This window comes from Coregonus lavaretus, assembly GCF_964263955.1.
Source record: "Coregonus lavaretus genome assembly, chromosome: 12".
NCBI classification, from domain to species: Eukaryota; Metazoa; Chordata; class Actinopteri; order Salmoniformes; family Salmonidae; genus Coregonus; species Coregonus lavaretus.
In genome coordinates, this window is record NC_139999.1 from 45,878,868 (window position 1) to 45,903,107 (window position 24,240).

At 43.1% G+C, this 24,240-nt stretch overlaps 1 protein-coding gene across 1 annotated transcript in view; it reads left to right on the forward strand.

The window, feature by feature from the left end:
- Window positions 1–24,240, forward strand: part of wnk2 (WNK lysine deficient protein kinase 2) — a gene marked incomplete at both ends in the record, with an annotated part of 72,745 nt that overhangs the window by 11,105 nt on the left and 37,400 nt on the right. Inside the window, 8 exons of the mRNA XM_084173236.1 lie at window positions 854–1,073; window positions 11,242–11,370; window positions 15,701–15,824; window positions 16,255–16,529; window positions 18,288–18,473; window positions 19,004–19,156; window positions 22,375–22,704; window positions 23,615–23,667. Coding sequence (XP_084029362.1) covers window positions 854–1,073; window positions 11,242–11,370; window positions 15,701–15,824; window positions 16,255–16,529; window positions 18,288–18,473; window positions 19,004–19,156; window positions 22,375–22,704; window positions 23,615–23,667 — 1,470 coding nt within the window. The remainder of the gene's footprint in view (window positions 1–853; window positions 1,074–11,241; window positions 11,371–15,700; window positions 15,825–16,254; window positions 16,530–18,287; window positions 18,474–19,003; window positions 19,157–22,374; window positions 22,705–23,614; window positions 23,668–24,240) is intronic.

Below are 24,240 nucleotides of genomic sequence, written 5' to 3' on the forward strand. Positions count from 1 at the left end.
CATTGTAGAAGTGCTAATAAAGTGACTTTTTGGACCTGAATGCCAAAACATTCAAGAGATAGAGGTGCTCAAAGTTGAGGTATTTTGCATACCCCACCATGCTATGAGACATCCATGTCATCATTACTGGAAAAGAGAAACGGTTGAGATTGATATCATTTGAAAGCTTACAAACAGGGTTGTCAAACTATTTAATAATTTCTTGAAAAACATGTATTAATAAAAATGATGACATGTTTAATAAATTATCTAAAAACGCGTTAACTCTTTTTTTTTTTTTTTTACCGATGGCGGGCACAACACAAAAACGTATGATGATATAAAAAATAGTCTAAGTTACAACATATGGGAATATCAAAAAGTATAAAATAGTTTGACAACCCTGTTTGTAAGCTTTCAAATGATATCAATCTCAACCGTTTCTCTTTTCCAGTAATGATGACATGGATGTCTCATAGCATGGTGGGGTATGCAAAATGGGTCAACTTTGAGCACCTTTATCTCTTGAATTTTTTGGCATTCAGGTCCAAAACGTTCTGACCACTTCTTCCATGGGCAAACATGTATGGAAAGTGTTGTTTAAATCAAAAGGGATGCTGTCAAAAATGTATTGAATTCACACACAAACACACACACACACAGTGTATGTACAGTAGCTATTGGTTGTGTTTTGTACTGTTGGTTTGTACTGTTCCTGTCCTGAGGTATGACTTTGGTGCCAGTATTTGGGTCTGCTACAGATGTAAGATCTTAATTTGATCACTCTTTTGTTGCTGAGGATTTTCCTGTAAAGCAGGAAATGCAAACTTGTAGTGTATTTGAGTTTTAAAAAGGCTTCTAAATTAAACTACAGGTACACCATAAAGGACCTCTTGAACCATGCCTTCTTTGCGGAGGACACAGGCGTGAGGGTGGAGCTGGCTGAGGAGGACGATGGAAAAAAGAGTTCCATCGCCCTGAAGGTGTGGGTGGAAGACCCCAAGAAGCTGAAGGGGAAGTACAAAGACAGTGGTGCCATCGAGTTCACCTTTGACCTGGAGAAAGAAACCCCAGAGGGCGTGGCCCAGGAGATGGTGAGTAGCAGAGTAAAGGTCTTCACGGGTCCACCAGACCCAAAATTCCGAGATCCAACCCGGGACCAAGCTGGTCGGGGTCCAAAATTCTGACCTTTGTCACGGATCTAGGTCGGGTCTGATATAATTGCCACGGGACTCGGGTATGTGCAATTAAAATGGATTTACCATCTGGACCCGATTGGACCCGTCCTCTGGTAATTTAATCAGTGAGGTGATGAGAAAACTGTGCAAGCTTGTTATCTGTGTCACCCCAATTGCAACTTAAAACGTATAGCTTATGCCGGCCAGGTCCAGCTGAAACTTGTTCCGGCCACTCACCTCTTGTGCGCATGTTGCTGAGGAGAGAGAGAGCAAGAGAGAGTAGCCTTGGCCTAGGCTACTGTTGATTGTGAAGATGGAGGCGTTTTTCATTTAAGTAAAGCGAACGTTAGAGGAGAAAGAGTATAGTGAAAAGAAGCCGAGTAAGGGAATGAACAGGTCGCTATTCAGGTTTGATGCAATTTTCGAACTTTTATTAATTTATTTTCGTATTTATTATCATTTGTTTTATCCTTATTATTATTATATATTATTATTATTATTATTTCATTATTATTATTATTATTGTAGGCCTATTTACCCTAATCTAAACCAGTTCTTTAAATATGCAAAAAGTGTTTTGTTTCATTCTGTTGAGACATTTTCGTTGGCTAAATTAAGTTCCAACTGTAGGCTAATCCTAGTGTTCACCGCAATATAATAGCCTGTTCATATTTTCCCTATAAACACCGACTTGATTTACTTTGGATATTACCCTTATACATTTTAGAAACCTTTGTAAAGGTTACTCCTATAATCTAACAATATAATGCTTATCTTTATAAAAAATTATATTGATTTATGCATACCGGGTCGGGTGGAAAAGCCACGGAACCATTTCGGAACAAGTCCAACTGTTTGGACCTGTGAAGACCTCTATAGCAGAGTCATACAGTGAGGGGAAAAAGTATTTGATCCCCTGCTGATTTTGTATGTTTGCCCACTGACAAATAAATTATCAGTGTATAATTTTAATGGTAGGTTTATTTGAACAGTGAGAGACAGAATAACAATAACAAAATTTGATTTGCAATTTAATGAGGGAAATAAGTATTTGACTCCCTCTCAATCAGGAAGATTTCTGGCTCCCAGGTGTCTTTTATACATGTAACGAGCTGTGATTAGGAGCACACTCTTAAAGGGAGTGCTCCTAATATCAGCTTGTTACCTGTATAAAAAGACACCTGTCCACAGAAGCAATCAATCAATCAGATTCCAAACTCTCCACCATGGCCAAGACCAAAGAGCTCTCCAAGGATGTCAGGGACAAGATTGTAGACCTACACAAGGCTGGAATGGGCTACAAGACCATCGCCAAGCAGCTTGGTGAGAAGGTGACAACAGTTGGTGCGATTATTCGCAAATGGAAGAAACACAAAATAACTGTCAATCTCCCTCGGCCTTGGGCTCCATGCAAGATCTCACCTCGTGGAGTTGCAATGATCATGAGAACGGTGAGGAATCAGCCCAGAACTACACGGGGGGATCTTGTCAATGATCTCAAGGCAGCTGGGACCATAGTCACCAAGAAAACAATTGGTAACACACTATGCCGTGAAGGACTGAAATCCTGCAGCGCCCGCAAAGTCCCCCTGCTCAAGAAAGCACATATACAAGGCCGTCTGAAGTTTGCCAATGAACATCTGAATGATTCAGAGGAGAACTGGGTGAAAGTGTTGTGGTCAGATGAGACCAAAATCGAGCTCTTTGGCATCAACTCAACTCGCCGTGTTTGGAGGAGGAGGAATGCTGCCTATGACCCCAAGAACATCATCCCCACTGTCAAACATGGAGGTGGAAACATTATGCTTTGGGAGTGTTTTTCTGCTAAGGGGACAGGACAACTTCACTGCATCAAAGGGACGATGGACGGGGCCATGTACTGTCAAATCTTGGGTGAGAACCTCCTTCCCTCAGCCAGGGCATTGAAAATGGGTTGTGGATGGGTATTCCAGCATGACAATGACCCAAAACACACGGCCAAGGCAACAAAGGAGTGGCTCAAGAAGAAGCACATTAAGGTCCTGGAGTGGCCTAGCCAGTCACCAGACCTTAATCCCATAGAAAATCTGTGGAGGGAGCTGAAGGTTCGAGTTGCCAAACATCAGCCTCGAAACCTTAATGACTTGGAGAAGATCTGCAAAGAGGAGTGGAACAAAATCCCTCCTGAGATGTGTGCAAACCTGGTGGCCAACTACAAGAAACATCTGACCTCTGTGATTGCCAACAAGGTTTTGCCACCAAGTACTAAGTCATGTTTTGCAGAGGGGTCAAATACTTATTTCCCTCATTAAAATACAAATCAATTTATAACATTTTTGACATGCGTTTTTCTGGATTTTTTGTTGTTATTCTGTCTCTCACTGTTCAAATAAACCTACCATTAAAATTATAGACTGATCATGTCTTTGTCAGTGGGCAAACGTACAAAATCAGCAGGGGATCAAATACTTTTTTCCCTCACTGTATGTAGAGATTCTAAATGGCTGTGGTGAGTAGAGTTCACATTATCATGGCTAAGATCTGTCTTGTAGACACTGTTGGTGTATTTGCGGTGCCATTTACGGAGTAAGATATTTATGTTATAGATTGAGAAATTATATGACTGTCCCTAGATACCATTTATTTGATGAGTCTTAATCTATTTTTTGTTTGATGATGAGTAAAATTGAGCATTTTACTTTGATCTAGCAATGTGGTGTCCTCATGGAAAGCTGCTCTGTCCTCTAGACTATATATACAGTGCCTTCGGAAAGTATTCAGACCCCTTGACTTTTTCCACATTTTGTTAGGTTACAACCTTCTTCTAAAATTGATAAAATTGTTTTTCCCCCCTCATCAATCTACACACAATATCCCATAAAGACAAAGCAAAAACAGGTTTTTATAAATTTTTGCTAATTTATTAAAAATAAAAAACGGAAATATCACATTTACATAAGTGTTCAGACCTTATACTCAGTACTTTGTTGAAGCACCTTTGGCAGCGATTACAGCCTCGAGTCTTCTTGGGTATGACGCTACAAGCTTGGCACACCTGTATTTGGGGAGTTTCTCCTATTCTTCTTTGTAGATCCTCTCAAGCTCTGTCAGGTTGGAGGAGCGTTGCTGCACAGCTATTTTCAGGTCTCTCCAGAGATGGTCGATCAGGTTCAAGTCTAGGCTCTGGCTCGGCCACTCACGGACATTCAGAGACTTGTCCCGAAGCCACTCCTGCGTTCTCTTGGCTGTGTGCTTAGGGTCTTTGTCCTGTTGGAAGGTGAACCTTCGCCCTAGTCTGAGTTCCTGAGCGCTCTGGAGCAGTTTTTCATCAAGGATCTCTCTGTACTTTACTCCGTTCATCTTTGCCTCGATCCTGACTAGTCTCCCAGTCCCTGCCGCTGAAAAGCATCCCCACAGCATGTTGCTGCCACCACTATGCTTCACCGTAGGGATAGTGCCAGGTTTCCTCCAGACGTGAAGCTTGGCATTCATGCTAAAGAGTTCAATCTTGGTTTCATCAGACCAGAGAATCTTGTTTCTCATGGTCTGAGTGTCTTTAGTTGCCTTTTGGTAAACTCCAAGCGGGCTGTCATGTGCCTTTTACTAAGGAGTGGCTTCCGTCTGGCCACTCTACCATAAAGGCCTGATTGGTGGAGTTCTGCAGAGATGGTTGTCCTTCTGGAAGGTTCTCCTATCTCCTCAGAGGAACTCTAGAGCTCTGTCAGAGTGACCATCGGGTTCTTGGTTACCTCCCTGACCAAGGCCCTTCTCCCCCGATTGCTCAGTTTGGCCGGGAGACCAGCTCTAGGAAGAGTCTTGGTGGTTCCAAACTTCTTCCATTTAAGAATGATGGAGGCCACTGTGTTCTTGGGGACCTTCAATGCTGCAGACATTTTTTGCTACCCTTCCCCAGATCTGTGCCTTAACACAATCCTGTCTCAGACCTCTACGGACAATTCCTTAGACCTCATGGCTTGGTTTTTTCTCTGACATGCACTGTCAACTGTGAGACCTTATATAGACAGGTGTGTTCCTTTCCAAATCATGTCCAATCAATTGAAGTTACCATAGGTGGACTTCAATCAAGTTTTAGAAACATCTCAAGGATGATCAATGGAACTGGATGCACCTGAGCTTAATTTCGATTCTCATAGCAAAGGGTCTGAATATTTATGTAAATAAGGTATTTCTGTTTTTATTTTTAATACATTTGCAAACATTTCTACAAACCTGTTTTCGCTTTGTCATTATGGGGTATTGTGTGTAGATTGTTTATATAACAATTCCTTAACACTATATGGGCTACTGTATGTTTAAGCTTAAACTCTATTGGACCAGTTAGGTTAGCTTCTGGAGCAGTAGGGAGAAATGAAGACTGCATAACTGAATATTTTAGGAAAAGAATGCCGGCTTGTATTTTGTAAATAAAAATCAGTACAAAAAATAATCACCTTGAGTAAATATTGATATGTGAAATGTGTACAATGAGCTCAATATGAATTCAATACATCAACAGTACAATATACTTACATATCGGCCATATATCCAGCCTACAGTTTACTAGGGTGCACCCAACTCTATTTTAATATGAGGGTATCTCAGCTTTCAATGTTCAAAGTTCAATACAAATACAATAAACATGAATCCACAGAAAAACACAACCCAATTCACAAATACTGACTTATAAACCACTATGAGATGGAATCAAATGTGAGTGACTGTGCCTATCAATAAACACTGTAAGGTGTTTTAATGTGGTATGTGCTTATGACAGTCCCACTGCAATGTATGGTGCTATGATGTCTTGCAACAAAGAATCCTACCACACCGTAGTATGGCAGTGCAAATTCAGTGTCCTCCAAGAAAAAGGAAATCTTTGCATGCAAATCTTCTTACGGATGTCCTGGATTCGGGCGGGTCGCCATCATTGGTGGAACTGAATCCATAAAAATAAAAAAACCTGACCTGTTTTACAAACAGGATCACACAATATATATACCATGAGTACCTTTCATATAAACATTAATATAGCTCTTAGCTTTAATCTATTACAGGAATAAGAAAATACAACTTAGTCAAAATGCTTTACACTTTAACTACAGCACCAGGCTCACATGAACTAAGCAATAAACTAGCCTGGGCAATGCAAAGGACTTTAAACAACTAAAGCACCAGGCTCACGTGGGCTGAACAATAGACTAGCCTGGGCAAACGGAAAGTACTAGTGCTTACACCTATACACCATTTCTTATAAAGTAATCTAAAACATAACTGTGTACCAAAATGGATTATGATAATAGCTAATCACATTTTATAAAAGTATGAAAACTAAAATAGTTTGCCATGCATGATTAGCATTATCACTAACGTTTGCTATTTCAATTGAACGATAGCTGAGCTAGCCTAAATGTTAATGGCTTGTGCGTATGCTTGGTTTAGTATGAACACGCACAAAATGCTAGCAATAGCTTAGCTAGCCTAATCGCTAGCGGCTCGTTCTCCTTATGAAAATTCACCAAATCCTGGCGTCAATCTTCCCCACAACCCCTTCACAGCACGTTCGGATAGATAAGTGAGTGTTAATATCTGTTTTTCTCTTTTTAGTTCAGTTTTATACAACTTCTCACAACGATTTGAAACTATGTTTTTCTTCCATAGAATGGCGGTAGCTCTTCACGTTCCGTTCTAGATCCTTTTCAACATGTTGGCGCCCACTGGTGTAGAACGTGAGGTTAGGAGAGGGACTAAGATAGAATACTGAGTTTTGATTGGCTCAAAATAAACTGCTCGTCATGCAGCTTCTGGCAGCTGATTTGTAATAGCTGTCAACTTTTAAACATATCACAATATAATATATGATTGGTTACTGGAATCTCACTAGTAACGATAAGTATTCAACATTAGTTGACCTGCGTTACACTTAGTTTGTAATTTTTTAAAATCAAATTTAGAATAAGGCTGTAACAAAATGTGGAAAAAGTAAATGGGTCTGAATACTTTCCGAAGGCACTGTATATTTGGAGAACAGCAAAAACAAGCAAAAATGAACCCAGCCATTATCACCTTGGCTGTTGTAGGCTCATTCACCTCAATCGAGCTACACTGAACAAAAATATAAACGCAACATGTTGCTCCCATGTTTCATGAGCTGAAAAAAAAAAATCCAGAAATTTACCAAACGCAAAAAAACTATTTTCTCTCAGATTTTGTGCACACATTTCTTTACATTCCTGTTAGTGAGCATTTCTCCTTTGCCAAGACAGGTGTGGCATATCAAGAAGCTGATTAAACAGCATGATTATTACACAGGTGCACCATGTGCTGGGGACAATAAAAGGCCACTCTAAAATGTGCAGTTTTGTCACACAACACAATGCCACAGATGTCTTACGTTTTGAGGGAGCGTGCAATTAGCATGCTGATTGCAGGAATGTCCACCAGAGCTGATGCCAGAGAATCTTATGTTAATTTCTATACCATAAGCCGCCTCCAACGTCGTTTTAGAGAATTTGGCAGTACGTCCAAACGGCCTCACAACTGCAGACCACGTGTATGGTGTCATGTGGGCGAGCGGTTTGCTGATGTCTCTGTTGTGAACAGAGTGCCTCATGGTGGCGATGGGGTTATGGTATGGGCAGGCATAAGCTACGGACAACGAACACAATTGCATTTTATCGATGGCAATTTGAATGCACAGAAATACTGTGACGAGTACCTGAGGCCCATTGTGAGGCCCATTTCTTATAAGGTATCTGTGACCAATAGATGCATATCTGTATTCCCAGTCATGTGAAATCCATAGATTAGGGATAAATGGATTTATTCCAATTGACTGATTTCCTCATATTAACTGTAACTCAGTAAAATCTTAGAAATTGTTGCATGGTGCGTTTATATTTTTGTTCAGTATACAAACACATAGCCTATTAGCTATACATTTGTCATGTTGTATCCCTGAAAGGGGGGAAATATGAGAAATGATTTACACTGACGTATTATCAGCGACTGTTCAGTCAGTTGTAATGATAAAATGCATAAAATCATCAACTCTTTACATAGATAGCTCTTTTCTCATAATACATAGCGTTCACATTTGTATTCCTAGGCATTACTAATTAAGCTCCGCACAAACAGACATCAATGGAGTACACAGATGATCGTATTATCACATTCACATGAATTATTAAAATATTGCTTACGATTCCGTATTACTATCAGTGATGTAGTGGTAAAAAGATGGGTAATGGGTAAACTATAAACTCCAGTGGGCGATCGAGATAAGACGAACAACCACAGATATAAACGAAAACGTATGACATCTTTAGAACTGTATTGTTCATTTTGATGCATTTTAATGTAGGTCTATAGGGACAATAGGCCATGTGGATATGTTCATATTGAAACATATCTTCTTTTTTAAAGTTCTTAACTTGTTTGATAAGATTAGTACCAATTTTCTTAGGGGACTCCACATGGGGCCCTGACCCCAAGTTTGTGACCTACTGTACTAACCTCTCTCTCTGCTTGCTTCTGCTCGCTCTCTCTGTCTCCTCTGCTTCCTCTTGCATGCATTGCAGCCTGCCTCAGCCTCACCACTGAGTGCCACATCACTGTCTGTCTCAGTAGCCTACTCTCTGTAAAGTAACGTTATTATGAGAACTTAGTAGCCTATTGTTTGCTACTGCTGAAGTAGGCTCCATTTAATGTTAGCTTCTTACTTCATTCTTCTAGCTGGCTAAGTAATAGCCTACTAGCCAGAATCTTCAACGTTACTGCAATACAAGTATCTGCCGGCAGCTAGCCACCTGACTGACTGACATATCAATAAGCGACTATTTACCAGATGTGCACTCATTCTATTTTTTGTTTGTTTGCGGTATGTCTGTAGACATGGCAGGAGTCGCGGGGCGGTTGGAAAATTGGAAAAGTCAAGACTGTGCAGAATCACAGATCTACAAATAACCTCTAATCCCATATAACAACTCATTATGTGATGAAACTGATCATCCTCAAACTTTCTGAAAGACTTGATCTCGTGTTACAGTCCATTCCTGGACAGCAAAAGGCTAATCTCCACAACCCAGTCTTGATATAATTACCCATTATGTAATCAGTAAATCGTCATTGGTCTTGTGGTCGGGCCAGTATGATCCAGGAAGGTATTGATTTAAACCACAACTACCAGTCAGTCTGGTAGACCCTGCCTGACCCTGTGTCCCATCAGAGAGCTGTGGGGTAAGGAGGGGCAAGCATTTATCTCGTTGGGTGACTGTGATACAAAGATAGGGACAACTGATGTCCCTAAAGTGCTGTCGGATCAATTCAAATTTCCACATTAGCCCTTATGCCCCTGTTTAGTAATAACCTCTCTGCTTTGCTGTCCTGTCTACTGTAGATGGAGTCAGGGTTCTTAGTGATAACCTCTGTCCTGCCCTGTTCTGTCCTGTCTGCACTGTCCTGTCCTGTCTACTGTAGATGGAGTCAGGGTTCTTAGTGATAACCCCGTCCTGCCCTGTTCTGTCCTGTCTGCACTGTCCTGTCCTGTCTACTGTAGATGGAGTCAGGGTTCTTATTGATAACCTCTGTCCTGTCCTGCCCTGTCTGCACTGTCCTGTCCTGTCTGCAGTGTCCTGTCCTGTTCTGTCCTGTCTGCTGTAGGTGGAGTCAGGGTTCCTCCTGGTTTGTTTAGTGATAACAAAGACGATCTACCGAAAGACCCTAAACTATAGGAAAGATGAATAGAGAAATGCGTATCGCTGTGAGCATTCTTGACCAATCACATTGACATTGTCATTCTGTGTCACACGGTTGCTAGGCCATTCATCACACACTCCCTTCTAGAAAATCAGGGTATGAGTCGAGAAACTGCTTTTTTTCCTCAAAGCATGTAATGTCACGATTTCAAAGCAATAAAATATTACGGAGAATTTAATAATCTCACATCTCGGAAAATATCTGTAATATTGTGCGTCTTGTTCATGTAATTCATGCTATTCTTGGGATGTTGAGCTAGCGCACAATTGACTCCCATTCACTCCTTAAGGGAGTGCACTCCTTGAACCAGAATGCACTGCACTGCTAATCGAAAATAACCGTATTAGCATCTTCTCAGAGTATTTTTGATGATAACCTCTTTGCTGTCGGTGGAGTCAGGCTTCTTCCTGGTTTGTTTATGCTGCTTTCATAAAAAGTGGGAAACTCCGAAAATACTACTTGTAAATTTAGAGCAACGAGTTGTGTGCATTCACGTGCTTTGAACTTTCACGTTGAGAACGCCAATTGGCTAATGGCAAACAAGCTGCATCAATCATAAAGTAAAAGTACAAGTGTTCAAAAAACATATTAATAAATAGTTTTTTATAAATAATGTTTTTTTGTAGCATTTAACTGCCAAAAATTCTGTTATCAAGGCCATTTTAAGTTTCAAGTTTTATTAGTCGTATGTACGGCATACACATGGAATACACCGTCCAACGAAATGCTTACTTGCAGGTTCTTTCTTGACAATGCAACAACAATAATAAATAATAAAATATAAGAATACAAATAGTAGCATAAGTATAATACAGGAAGGCACAATTTATAGTCCAATATTTACACATGTTTTGGGGAAGAGGGGATTGGGGGGCAAGTTTTTAAATTGTGCGGCATTTAGCAATCATAATGGTAGCAGCAGTTGTGATGTGTGTGTGTGTGTGTGTGTAGCATGAATGTACATTTGTGTCTGTGTGGGTGTGTGTGTGAGTGAGTGAGTGCATGTGTGCTAAGGTGCGGAGAATCAGTGCAGGTGGTCAGTCTAGTTCAAGTGTTCAGCAGTCTGATGTCTTGTAGATATAAAGTTTATCTGAGCCTGTTGGTATCAGACCTCATGCTCCGATACCATCTGCCCGACTGTAAGGGAGTGAACAGCTTGTGGCTGGGGTGTCATTTCCTTAGTATGTGACATCAGAGTTAAGCATGTGAGAGAAGTCGGAGAGAGATGATAGACAAGTTTCCCACTAGTAATTACCAGTTGGAGGGGTGTTCAAGTGGATTTTTCCCAGTCGTATGCTGGAATTTACGAGATGTTATGAACTCAGCATTAGTAATAACCTCTCTGTTATAGGTAGAGTCAGGCTTCTTCTTGGACAGCGATGTGAAGATCGTAGGAAAGTCCATCAAGGATCGAGTGGCTCTCATCAAATGGAGGAGGGAGCGAACCGTCCCTGCAGTTGAGACCCAGAACCTGCTACAGGTTTGTGCCTTTTAGGGGTTCACAGCGAAGCTCTTGTTATTCTCTGAATTATAATTTTTTTCTTGACATGGTCAAATAACTCAAGCATAGATTGGTAAAGTTTTTTTCTAATTTGCCACACAGAAACTAGAGACCATGAGTAACTTGGTAACAAAGAATGGCACCAATTGTCTTATACGTGGCACTTTTACAAGTAGTCGCACTTAAACCTTCATATCTGCTGCCCCGTTTGACCTAGACACTGCTTGTAAAATAAACGTTGTATGTAGGTGTCTTTCCTCATAAGGACCCATAAGGTCAATCAGGATAGATTTTCCTCCATCTTGGACATTTTTGAAAACCTTTAAAAAACATATTCTCATGTACCATAAATCCACATAACACCACATTCGGTATGTAGGCCCATGGTACATATTTTAACTTAGTTTGAGAAAAGATTGGTTAAGATTCAAAGGTTTTTCTTTATTTTTACTATTTTCTACATTGTAGCTTTGAACACTCTTGGCATTCTCTCAACCAGCTTCACCTGGCATGCTTTTCCAACAGTCTTGAAGGAGTTCCCACATACAGTGGGGAAAAAAAGTATTTAGTCAGAAACCAATTGTGCAAGTTTTCCCACTTAAAAAGATGAGAGAGGCCTGTAATTTTCATCATAGGTACACGTCAACTATGACAGACAAATTGAGAATTTTTTTTCCAGAAAATCACATTGTAGGATTTTTTATGAATTTATTTGCAAATTATGGTGGAAAATAAGTATTTGGTCACCTACAAACAAGCAAGATTTCTGGCTCTCACAGACCTGTAACTTCTTCTTTAAGAGGCTCCTCTGTCCTCCACTCGTTACCTGTATTAATGGCACTTGTTTGAACTTGTTATCAGTATAAAAGACACCTGTCCACAACCTCAAACAGTCACACTCCAAACTCCACTATGGCCAAGACCAAAGAGCTGTCAAAGGACACCAGAAACAAAATTGTAGACCTGCACCAGGCTGGGAAGACTGAATCTGCAATAGGTAAGCAGCTTGGTTTGAAGAAATCAACTGTGGGAGCAATTATTAGGAAATGGAAGACATACAAGACCACTGATAATCTCCCTCGATCTGGGGCTCCACGCAAGATCTCACGCCGTGGGGTCAAAATGATCACAAGAACGGTGAGCAAAAATCCCAGAACCACACGGGGGGACCTAGTGAATGATTTGCAGAGAGCTGGGACCAAAGTAACAAAGCCTACCATCAGTAACACACTACGCCGCCAGGGACTCAAATCCTGCAGTGCAAGACGTGTCCCCCTGCTTAAGCCAGTACATGTCCAGGCCCGTCTGAAGTTTGCTAGAGTGCATTTGGATGATTCAGAAGAGGATTGGGAGAATGTCATATGGTCAGATGAAACCAAAATATAACTTTTTGGTAAAAACTCAACTCGTCGTGTTTGGAGGACAAAGAATGCTGAGTTGCATCCAAAGAACACCATACCTACTGTGAAGCATGGGGGTGGAAACATCATGCTTTGGGGCTGTTTTTCTACAAAGGGACCAGGACGACTGATCCGTGTAAAGGAAAGAATGAATGGGGCCATGTATCGTGAGATTTTGAGTGAAAACCTCCTTCCATCAGCAAGGGCATTGAAGATGAAACGTGGCTGGGTCTTTCAGCATGACAATGATCCCAAACACACCGCCCGGGCAACGAAGGAGTGGCTTCGTAAGAAGCATTTCAAGGTCCTGGAGTGGCCTAGCCAGTCTCCAGATCTCAACCCCATAGAAAATCTTTGGAGGGAGTTGAAAGTCCGTGTTGCCCAGCGACAGCCCCAAAACATCACTGCTCTAGAGGAGATCTGCATGGAGGAATGGGCCAAAATACTAGCAACAGTGTGTGAAAACCTTGTGAAGACTTACAGAAAACATTTGACCTGTGTCATTGCCAACAAAGGGTATATAACAAAGTATTGACAAAACTTTTGTTATTGACCAAATACTTATTTTCCACCATAATTTGCAAATAAATTCATTAAAAATCCTATAATGTGATTTTCTGGATTTTCTTTTCTCATTTTGTCTTTCATAGTTGACGTGTACCTATGATGAAAATTACAGGCCTCTCTCATCTTTTTAAGTGGGAGAACTTGCACAATTGGTGGCTGACTAAATACTTTTTTGCCCCACTGTATGCTGAGCACTTGTTGGTTGCTTTTCCTTCACTCTACGGTCCGACTCATCCCAAACCATCTCAATTGGGTTGAGGTCGGTGGATTGTGGAGGCCAGGTCATCTGATGCAGCACTACATCACTCTCCTTCTTGGTAAAATAGCCCTTACACAGCCTGGAGGTGTGTTGGGTCATTGTCCTGTTGAAAAACAAATGATAGTCCCACTAAGCCCAAACCAGATCGGATGGCATATCGCTGCAGAATGGTGTGGTAGCCATGCTGATTAAGAGTGCCTTGAATTCTAAATAGATCACAGACAGTGTCACCAGAAAAGCACACCCACACCATAACTCCTCCATGCTTTACGGTGGGAAATACACATGCAGAGATCATCCGTTCACCCACACCGCGTCTCACAAAGACACATCGGTTGGAACCAAAAAATCTCCAATTTGGACTCCAGACCAAAGGACAACTTTCCACCAGTCAAAAATGTCAATTGCTCCTGTTTCTTGGCCAAACAAGTCTCTTCTTCTTATTGGCGTCCTTTAGTAGTGGTTTCTTTGCAGCAATTCGACCATGAAGGCCTGATTCACAGTCTCCTCTGAACAGTTGATGTTGAGATGTGTCTGTTAAAGTCCATAAATGGACTTGGTCTTTTACCAAATAGGGCTATCTTCTGTATACTACTCCTACTTTGTCACAACACAACTGATTGGCTCAAACGCATTAAGAAGGAAACAAATTCCACAACTTTTAAGAAGGCACACCTGTTAATTGAAATGCATTCCAGTTGACTACCTCATGAAGCTGGTTGACAGAATGCCAAGAGTGTGCAAAGCTGTCATCAAAGCAAAGGGTGGCTATTTGAAGAATCTCAAATATAAAATATGTTTTGATTTGTTTAACACTTTTTTGGTTACTACATGATTCCATATGTGTTATTTCATAGTTTTGATGTCTTCACTATTATTCTACAATGTAGAAAATAGTAAAAATAAAGAAAAACCCTTGAATGAGTAGGTGTTCTAAAAGTTTTGACCGGTACTTTATATATATATTTATAAATATTAATATTTATATATAAACCCAATACATTAAGTAATTACTTTAATAATGGTTACCTGCTGCTTTCAAAGATAACCAACCTAAAGCACTATAATTAACTTAACTTGTGTCATCCTTGATTTAACATAAAGGAAGATAGTTCCTACATGATAGAGTGCTTGCTATGTTATCCAACTTATCTTATGTATTTTCTGTCATCCTGTGAACCCCGTTCATTGTTGTTCGCAGGTATATCTGTCTTTGTTGTTGGTGTTTTAGTTGTCCCTTTATTTGGTCACCAAACCTTTCTGAGTCAAGATCACTTTCGAAGTCAAAATGCAAGCCGAGATGTACCGCTCAGATATTTTTAAAAACATGATCTCACTGCCCCTGCTCTCTCCAGTTCTTCCACCTGATGGCGAAACTTGAGTCGAACCGCATTATTTCTGCCTCAAATTCATGTTGTTCCTATGGCCAGAGAAAGGTAAATATTCCTCGATTAAAAAATAGACATGACGAGCCGCTAATAATAAAAACACAGGCCTATCGATACACTTCGCTACTCATTCATTGCAGCTGTAGTGCTGGTTGTACCGCGACTGTAAGTGAGAAGCACGTTTTATGTTTTGTAAAAGTGTTGAATAAAAACTTTGATATGAATTCACTCATAAAAACAGCAGGTCTTTGCTGTATTCTTTGACAGTCTCTCTCTAGTCATGGTTTCAAAAGTTCTGAAATCTCACGTAGGCTAGTATCAAACTTTGCTGTGGGTTAGGAAGCTGCAGGCATGGTGATTTAAGCTATCCGATTGGCCAGCGCAGTAAGCACACTTGATTTAGCTTTTTGGGTCTGCCGGGTAGGCAGAGTTTGTCCCTTCAGACAAATGAAATGGTTCAAAATGGGAACACTTTGCCTACCTGGCACGAATCAATTGCACCTACCAGCAAACAGCGCAAAACAAGTTTTCGAAAATTGTAGCGCAAGGGTTTATCGTTGGCTTTTCTACAGAAATGTTTGGTGATCGACTAGGAATAATTTGAAGATCGACCGGTTGGTGACCACTGGTCTATCTGAATCAATGTTACCGTGTTATTTTTGATCTAATCTGTACATTAAACAACCCTGCTGCAGGTGCCCAGCATGGGGGTACCACCACAGGGGGCGCAACTGGCCCCAGCAGAGCCAGAGGAGGCAGAAGCCGACCAGCCCCTTACCCTGATCTGCAGCCTGCCCGCCCACGCCACCTCGACCACATGTAAGAACCTCACTGCAGCCTCCAAACACAAAGACAGAGACACAGGCAAACAACAAACAAACAACAAACAACACATAGATGAATGTGTATACAAGAAAACTGAGAAACACTTTAAGTAATTGAAACACACACACACATACACACACACACAGGTCACCTTGTCTTGAGGCAAGGCCGATCTGTTCAAAGTAATCCAGATGAAAGAAACTCCACAGGGTTTATAGATGACGGATAGATAGATAAATAGATAGAGAGAGAGAGAGATGCAGGGTGTGACTCAGCTCTGAGTCATCTCCCAGCTTTTGAATTTGAATGTCACTTCATCTCTCTGTCCCTCTGTTTCTTTCTTAATCTATCTCGTTCTCTCCGTCTCCCTCCATTGTGTGAGGTTGACATAATGTTTTCTCCACTCTGTTTCCTGTTACTGTAGCTGACGGTGGAGCGGGCCTCATGGTGCTGTCAGATGTTAAAAACGGTCAGCCCAGTGCCCCATACCAGTCCATCCCAGAGCCCATCTCTACACCCCAGGTGGTCTACAGCCCCCCTGTGCAGCCCCAGACCCAGCTGCACCAGGGGGCCTACCAGAAGCCCACTGCACAGCCTCCCCAAGTGGCCTACTCCTTAGCTACTACCACACAGCTTCATCAGGGGGCCTACCAGCAACCTAAAGCACAGCTGCACCAGGGGGACTACCAGTCTCCACCTGTACGTTTTCTCACACAAAATTCCCCAATGCCTCAAACTCAAATTTCTAAATTCATTATTCTAAACGTATTCTCACTGCTAGTCTCAGACATTCCCTTTCTATGTCTCTTTAGCTCCTTGTTAACGTTTTGTTTTCGGTATTATCTGTCTTTGTAAAGACAAACTGAACTAAAATATGTTTTCTTTTGTCCGGTCGATGCCACCTGAGCAGCGACACTTCAGTGAGCCCTTTGCATTCCAGAATGCTCTTCTCTCCCCAGAGATGACAGGAGATTCCTTGGTTGGTTGTGGGACCAATGAGAGTACAGTGTGTTGTGGTGGGACCAATCAGTGCGCTAGACGTGGAAGCACTTCCTTGATTGACATGTGCAGGGCCCACTCCCTCCCTAAACCACTGTGTCGTTCTCCCTGCCACCTCTGTCCCAAACGAGACAAAGTCCCACATCGGAGCCCAGAGGGTGACAAAAACTCAGAGGAGCATCCAGCAGCCAAGGTCGCCCCTTTAGACTCCCGTCCCCCTCTGTATCCTGTCCTCTCCCCTCAGCTGTCCGAGCACCATCAATGTTCCTACCATGACTCAATCAATCAATCAGTCAATCCCCCTTATCCTGCCATCCTGGTTACAAAGCCCATACGACGCCTCTCTGACCTCCCTCTACCCCACTCCCACTACTGCAGGGCCTGTGTGAGGTTTGACCTTCTACTAAGAACTAGAATGGAGGCTGGGAGGTCTCTAGCCCACCTTCTCTCACTGCTCAATCTCCCTCTAATCACCTCCTCCCTGTCGGCTCCTCCATCTACCTCACATCTTGCCCCACCTCTTTCCATATTGGTCCACTCCTCCAGTGGAGATCTCTCCCTGCTCAAGCACTGTCTCAGCCACATCGTCAGTCGCAGGAGAAGCTCCCCAACACCCCTAGACACCCCGTACCAGCCCAGCCAAAGCTATGGAGAAGCTATGGTTCGTAGGACCAGCTCCCCTACTCCCCCAGACAGCGGTGCCTATTGGCCCGGCCAAAGCCAGCCCACCTCTCCGTTGCCTGAGCATTCTGACCAGGGCCTGGGTTTGGAAAAGTCCCTGCTTCTATCATCAAATGGTTCAATGGTAGGTCAGGGATACTACCGGTTTGATTGAACTTTGACCCTTCTTAGCCATTGCCGTAGCAACAGCCCACCTAGTAGCAGCACCTCAGCTTTCTCTTAGCCTCGCAAGCTGCCTGATCCAGCGAGCTTAGCTTTCTCTGTCCCTCCCATGATGACCAAGGGAAACATTACTTCCCAATCCCAAATCAACCCCTGGGGATGCAACATTTCCTGTAACTCCCAAAATTCCCAGGTTTTCCATAAATCTTCATTGGAGGATTTTCTGTTATTCCCTCCTGGAAAATCTTCCAACTGGGATTTCTGGAAAACCTGGGAATTTTGGGAAAGTGACTGTAATTTTCCGACCATAACACCTACCCTCAAGCGTAACAGTGATGTTCTATCTGCTTCTGTTCACTCCTCAGCAGACAGATAAACACCACATGGCTGGATTACTACTTCTTCTTTGGTATGATGGATCAGCTGTGTAGATTCCCTTACTATTGCAGCAGCCTCTCCTCAATTACCTTTATCCTGCAGTTTCCAGCAACAATATCAACCCTGCTCACAATGATTCTTCCCTCTTTGCTCCTGTGAAGAAAAATTCTATATGATGTGTTCTTGATAATCTTTGTCATAAACTGAAAGACAGCCTTTTCCCCCTTTGTGTTCCAGCCCAGTGCAGGGTTGATCCAGGCCCAGCCCCAGGCTCAGCCAGCCTCTGCTCCAGCCACCCCAGGGCCTACGGTACATCAGAACGGCCCCACGGCTCCACAGAGCATCCCAGCTGCTGCCCCTCTCACCACTGTACAGGCACAGACACAGACACAGCCTGCTGTTACTGCCCAGCCCAGCCACGAGGTAAGGATCTGTTCTGAATCTAACACGTGGGTGTGAATGTGAGTGTAACTATGAGAAGCACTAGTTTGTTGGACTCTCATTGACAAAATCCTGACCATCCAGTCAGATGCTGTCTGTCCCCAGACTTCTGTTCAATGAGCAGAGATGATAGTGGCTGTGATGTTTGTTGGTCTCAGCTGTGAGTACAGTACATTCACACATTCACGAGCCCTGTGTGTGGATGTGTGAGTCCAGAGCCTTGTGTATGTTTATGTGTGTGTGTTCAGTCAGACCCTGTGACCGAGAGTGTGTGTTCCAGACAGACAGACAGACAGACACGGCTGTTTGGCAACCAGACTTGGTGACAGGACAGGCAGGGTGTATGAGAGGCAATAGATTATGTTTGTGGAACAGGACAGATATAGATGTTCAATTAACTTCGTCATGATTCTTACTCACCCTGCCTGTTCTTCCCCTCATCTCTCTCTCTCTCTCTCTCTCTCTCTCTCTCTCTCTCTCTCTCTCTCTCTCTCTCTCTCTCCCTAACACAGTTGTCTGCCAGCCAGCCTCTACCTCAGCAGTGCTCTGACATCACCACCAGTCTTGCCCAATCACCTGCCTGCCTGGGCAGCAATGCTTCTAACCCTCTACAGCAGCCTGCCCAGGCCACGCCCCCTCTCCAGTCACTGCAGATCAGCACACAGGTGGGCAGTAGATTTGATTGATTTGATTACTTTTCAGCTCTGTGTTCTCTTTCCTCAGATCATCAATATGACATTAGCTGAATTCTACATTTTTTTTTACATTTGAGTCATTTAGCAGACGCTCTTATCCAGAGCGACTTACAGTTAGTGAGTGCATACATTTTTATTTAATTTTTTATACTGGCCCCCCGTGGGAATCGAACCCACAACCCTGGCGTTGCAAGCGCCATGCTCTAGACTGGCACGTAAGCATTGATGTCCTCTCGTAGATATCAAGTTTGGCAAGCCTGTCATTGATGGATTTCAGCAAGTCAACGTCCATCTCCGTGAACCTCTCCCCATGCACGCCCTCTTGCCTGGGGCTGATTTGTTGCCATCGGTGATACTGCTTGGCCAACTTGGCTTTGGCTTGCTCTGCTGATTGTGTTTGTTGTCTGGGACAGCACTTTAATCCTCCGAAACCTGCAACATGTTTCTTTGCGCTTGTAGGTGTCTCTCGTCAATGATTTGTTCAAGCTCTTCAATGGCTTCTGAAGCATCCAGCGTGTTTGCCAGCAGAGTAAATAAAAGAAACAAAACAACGGATGTATCTTTCCGGAACTATACAGGCCGTCAGTAGATACACCCAATACAAAAATTTAATTAAACGATTGTGTACTCTTGGTTGTTATATTTAACTATTTGCCACAAACAATTAACTTGTGATCGCACTACCTGCTCACAGAGGGGTTGTTTCTCCATAATGTGTAGAAGTCTCACTTGACAGACTCATGGCACTTATGCAAAACAGATCTATCATATATATTTGATCATAACTGTAGAGGCACAATCCATAAGCAAGTAATACATAATGAGAGTAACAACTAAGAAAAGTGCCCTGGAGGACTGACAGTGAGGGAGGGTATTTGTGAGTGCACACATACTGCAAAACCAATGAAGAAGAGGAACCAGGTGCACTCAATGGTGAAAATCGAACGACTTGTTTTGTTAGTTTGTTTTTCTTTTGTTTCAGGTCGATTGTGTTTGTACTTTGTTTTGTTGCCACTGGGGACACAGAACTTATGGATTTGGCCTTTAAGTAATGGAAAAAGATCAGGAGTTGTGTTCACTCCTAATCTAAACGGATATCTTTGGACAAACAGAGAGGTTGAAGCTTTGTGTTTATTACGTTGTCATTATGTTGCTCTGTTTATTTAGCTATTTCCCATAAATTATTTTTGCCATACCCTGTCATGCCAACAGGTGGCACCCCAGGCGGATGTGAGCCCGTCCCCTACTCCCTGGCTCCTCTGCCTCCTGCCTACCCCCCACAGCATTGCCCCCCCCCCCGTAACCTGTCCCCCCAGCCCCTATTACTCCCCTGAACCCTCCCACCCCTTGCACCTCACCCCCATTTTTTATTTAGGCTGTGCCCTCCTTGACCACCCTTGGCACCCTCCAGACCCAATGTCCCAGCTCCAACCACCCCAGCAGATGCCAGGAATGGCAGTACCCGTCCCCCTGATTCCCCATATGATGCCCCAACAGCAGCCCCAGCAGCAGCAGGTCTACACTGCCCCCCCCCCCCCCCCGCTCCCTGCCCCCCTCCCTGAGAAACATGTGGCAGAGCAACCTCTCCAGGTGAATATTTCCCCAAATTACCTAGTTTTCCAAAAATCCCAGTTGGAAGATTCACGGAAGTAGGCGAGAAGGAGCAGGAAATTCGGAACCCTCCGAACAGGATTTTTGGGAATTTTGGGAAAGTTTAACACTAGCTCATGTGATGCCTGAAACACGACAAACCTCCCTAATACATTACATACAGTGCATTCGGAAAGTATTCAGACCACTTCACTTTTCCACATTTTGTTATGTTACAGCTTTATTCTAAAATTGATTAAATCGGTTTTCTTCCTCATCAATCTACACACAATACCCCATAATGGAAAATATATATATATATATTGATGATGATATCACATATACATAAGTATTCAGACCCTTTACTCAGTACTTTGTTGAAGCACCTTTGGCAGTGTTTACAGCCTTGAATCTTCTTTGGTATGACTCTACAAGCTTGGCACACCTGTATTTGGGGAGTTTCTCCCATTCTTCTCTGCAGATCCTCTCAAGCTCTGTCAGGTTGGATGGGGAGCGTCGCTGCACAACTATTTTCAGGTCTCTCCAGAGAAGGTCGATCGGGTTCAAGTCCAGGCTCTGGCTGAGCCACTCAAGGACATTCAGAGACTTGTCCCGAAGCCACTCCTGCATTGTCTTGACTGTGTGCTTAGAGTCTTTGTCCTGTTGGAAGGTGAACCTTCGCCCCAGTCTGAGGTCCTGAGCGCTCTGGAGCAGGTTTTCATCAAGGATCTCTCTGTACTTTGCTCCGTTCATCTTTCCCTCGATCCTGACTAGTCTCCCAGTCCCTGCCGCTGAAATACATCCCCACAGCATGATGCTACCAACACCATGCCTTACCGTAGGCTTGGTGCCAGGTTTCCTCCAGACTTGTCGCTTGGCATTCAGGCCAAAGAGTTGAATCTTGGTTTCATCAGACCAGAGAATCTTGTTTATCATGGTCTGAGAGTCTTTAGGTGCCTTTTGGCAAACTCCAAGCGGGCTGTCATGTGCCTTTTACTGAGGAGTGGCTTCCGCCTGGCCACTCTACCTTAAAGGCCTGATTGGTGGAGTGCTGCAGAGATGGTTGTCCTTCTGGAATGTTCTCCCATCTCCACAGAGGAACTCTGGAGCTCTGTCAGAGTGACAATCGGGTTCTTGGTCACCTCCCTGACCAAGACCCTTCTTCCCCGACTCCAATCAAGTTGTAGAAACATCTCAAGGATGATCAATGGAAACAGGATGCACCAGAGCTCAATTTCGAGTCTCATAGCAAAGGGTCTGAATACTTACGTAAATAAGGTATTTCTGTTTTTTATTTTTAATACATTTGCAAAAATTCTAAAAACCTGTTTTCGCTTATTCATTGTGGGGTATTGTGTGTAGATTGATGAGGATTTGTTTTTATTTAATCCATTTTAGAACAAGGAACAAAATTTGGAAAAAGGTAAGGGGTTTGGCTTTACATTTTGACTTTATGTTGGAATATGTACAGTAACTGTTTGGATAAGGACAGTAGCACAGCACATAACATACATTTGGATGAACAAGTAGGTTGTACAGTGTCTTTAGCAGCAGTGGCAAAGAAGGTTCTGTAGTACCCGAGTCATTCCTCCTTCCAGGGCCAGTCTGGTGCCCCTCAGGACCCCCATGGAGAGGCTCAGGTGTCGGCCCCCGCTCCGTTCCACCCCGTCCAGCCTTCCACCCTGTCCCCACCCTGGAGGGCCGAGGTGGTGGACCCCGAATCTGCTGCTGCAGCCGGGTCTGACCAGACCCTCCCTGAGAGCCCAGCCCGGGCCCCACGCCTGGCTCCGGCTCCAGCTGCAGCCCTGAAGCCCGCTGGCATCCAGACAGTAGCCCCAGTGCCTGATGGTGTCAGCCTGTCCACGACTCAGCATAACCTGGACACTGCATCTATGTCCACCTCTTACCAACCTGAGGCCAGCCAAGAGGTAGCTATGCACCACACAGTTACCTACAGTTTCTACAGTAAATCAAATCAAATCAAATTTTATTTACCACATACGCCGAATACAACAGGTGTAGACATTACAGTGAAATGCTTACTTACAAGCCCTTAACCAACAATGCATTAAAAAAAAGTGTTAAGTAAAGAAATAAAAGCAAATAACTAAAGAGCAGCAGTAAAATAAAATAACAGTACAGTACACTCTTACAATTAGTGGTGACTCGAGGAACCCTGGAGATCCTCAAGGAACCCCTGGACTTCCTCCTACCCGTTAGAGTAAATATAATCAGCAATGTTAATATGATTAATATTATATTAGAACATAATGCGCATAAATATTCAAGGAACATTTTAATTTGCAGTGTACAAACTCAACATGATAAACAGGAATGACTACGCTAACAAGTGACCAAAAATTATTATCTGAAAGTCACACCTCCAATAAGCCACGCCTCCATTCTGATAGGCTGCAATATATTATTAAAAAGGTTCAAAATTGAACCCCTCCCATCACAAAACACAGGGGTTCCTCGAATAACCTTTTTCAACTGGAAAGGTTCTGCCAGTGTGGCAACCCAAAAGGTTCTTCCAGGCACCTTGACTTCTAAGAGTATACAGATACCACTCATACTCTACTACAACACACTGCACAGCACATACTGTTTTCAGCACTCATACATGTATCAGTGCACTCTTGTCTTGTGTGTTGGCTATGCACTGCCCTTATTGTAAATGTAGGCTGCGTCCCAAATGGCACTCTATTCCCCACATAGGCGCTGGTCAAAAATAGTGCACTATATAGGGAAGGAGTAGGGTGGCATTTGGGACGCAACCATAATCTAATCCCTATAACATGTTCTGTGAATCCAACAACCCCATTGTTTTGCCCTCAGGAGCCACTACAAGAGAAACCCATGGTGTTTCACAGTTTTGCAGGCTATGACAGGTGTGTGGCCATACCTTCTGACCTTGACTAGTGTAGTTGAAATGTTCTTCCCCAACAATGGCTATAGTGGGTACAGTGTACAGTACAGGGGCTGTAGTGGGTACAATGATGTTGACCTTGACTGACCTTGACTAGTAAATCTAGAAGACTGTGTGACCGTGGTGTGAATACTTTCTCACTGAAATCTTAAAGGGATAGTTCACCCAAATTATAAAATGACATATTGGTTTCCTTACCCTGTAAGCAGTCTATGGACAAGGTCAGACAGCAATCCATGCTTAGGTTCAGGGTAACTATCTCTTTAACCTCAACACCAGTGGCTACACCAGAGTCCCATCTGAATGACACACAAGCAGAAAGAAAGAGAGAGAAGTAGATAATGACAGGAAGAGAGAGAGAGAGAGAGAAAGAGAGAGAGAGAGAGAGATGGAGAGAGAGAGAGAGAGAGAGAGAGAGAGAGATGGAGAGAGAGATGGAGAGAGAGATGGAGAGAGAGAGAGAGAGAGAGAGAGAGAGAGAGAGAGAGAGAGAGAGAGAGAGAGAGAGAGAGAGAAATGGAGAGAGAGAGAGAGA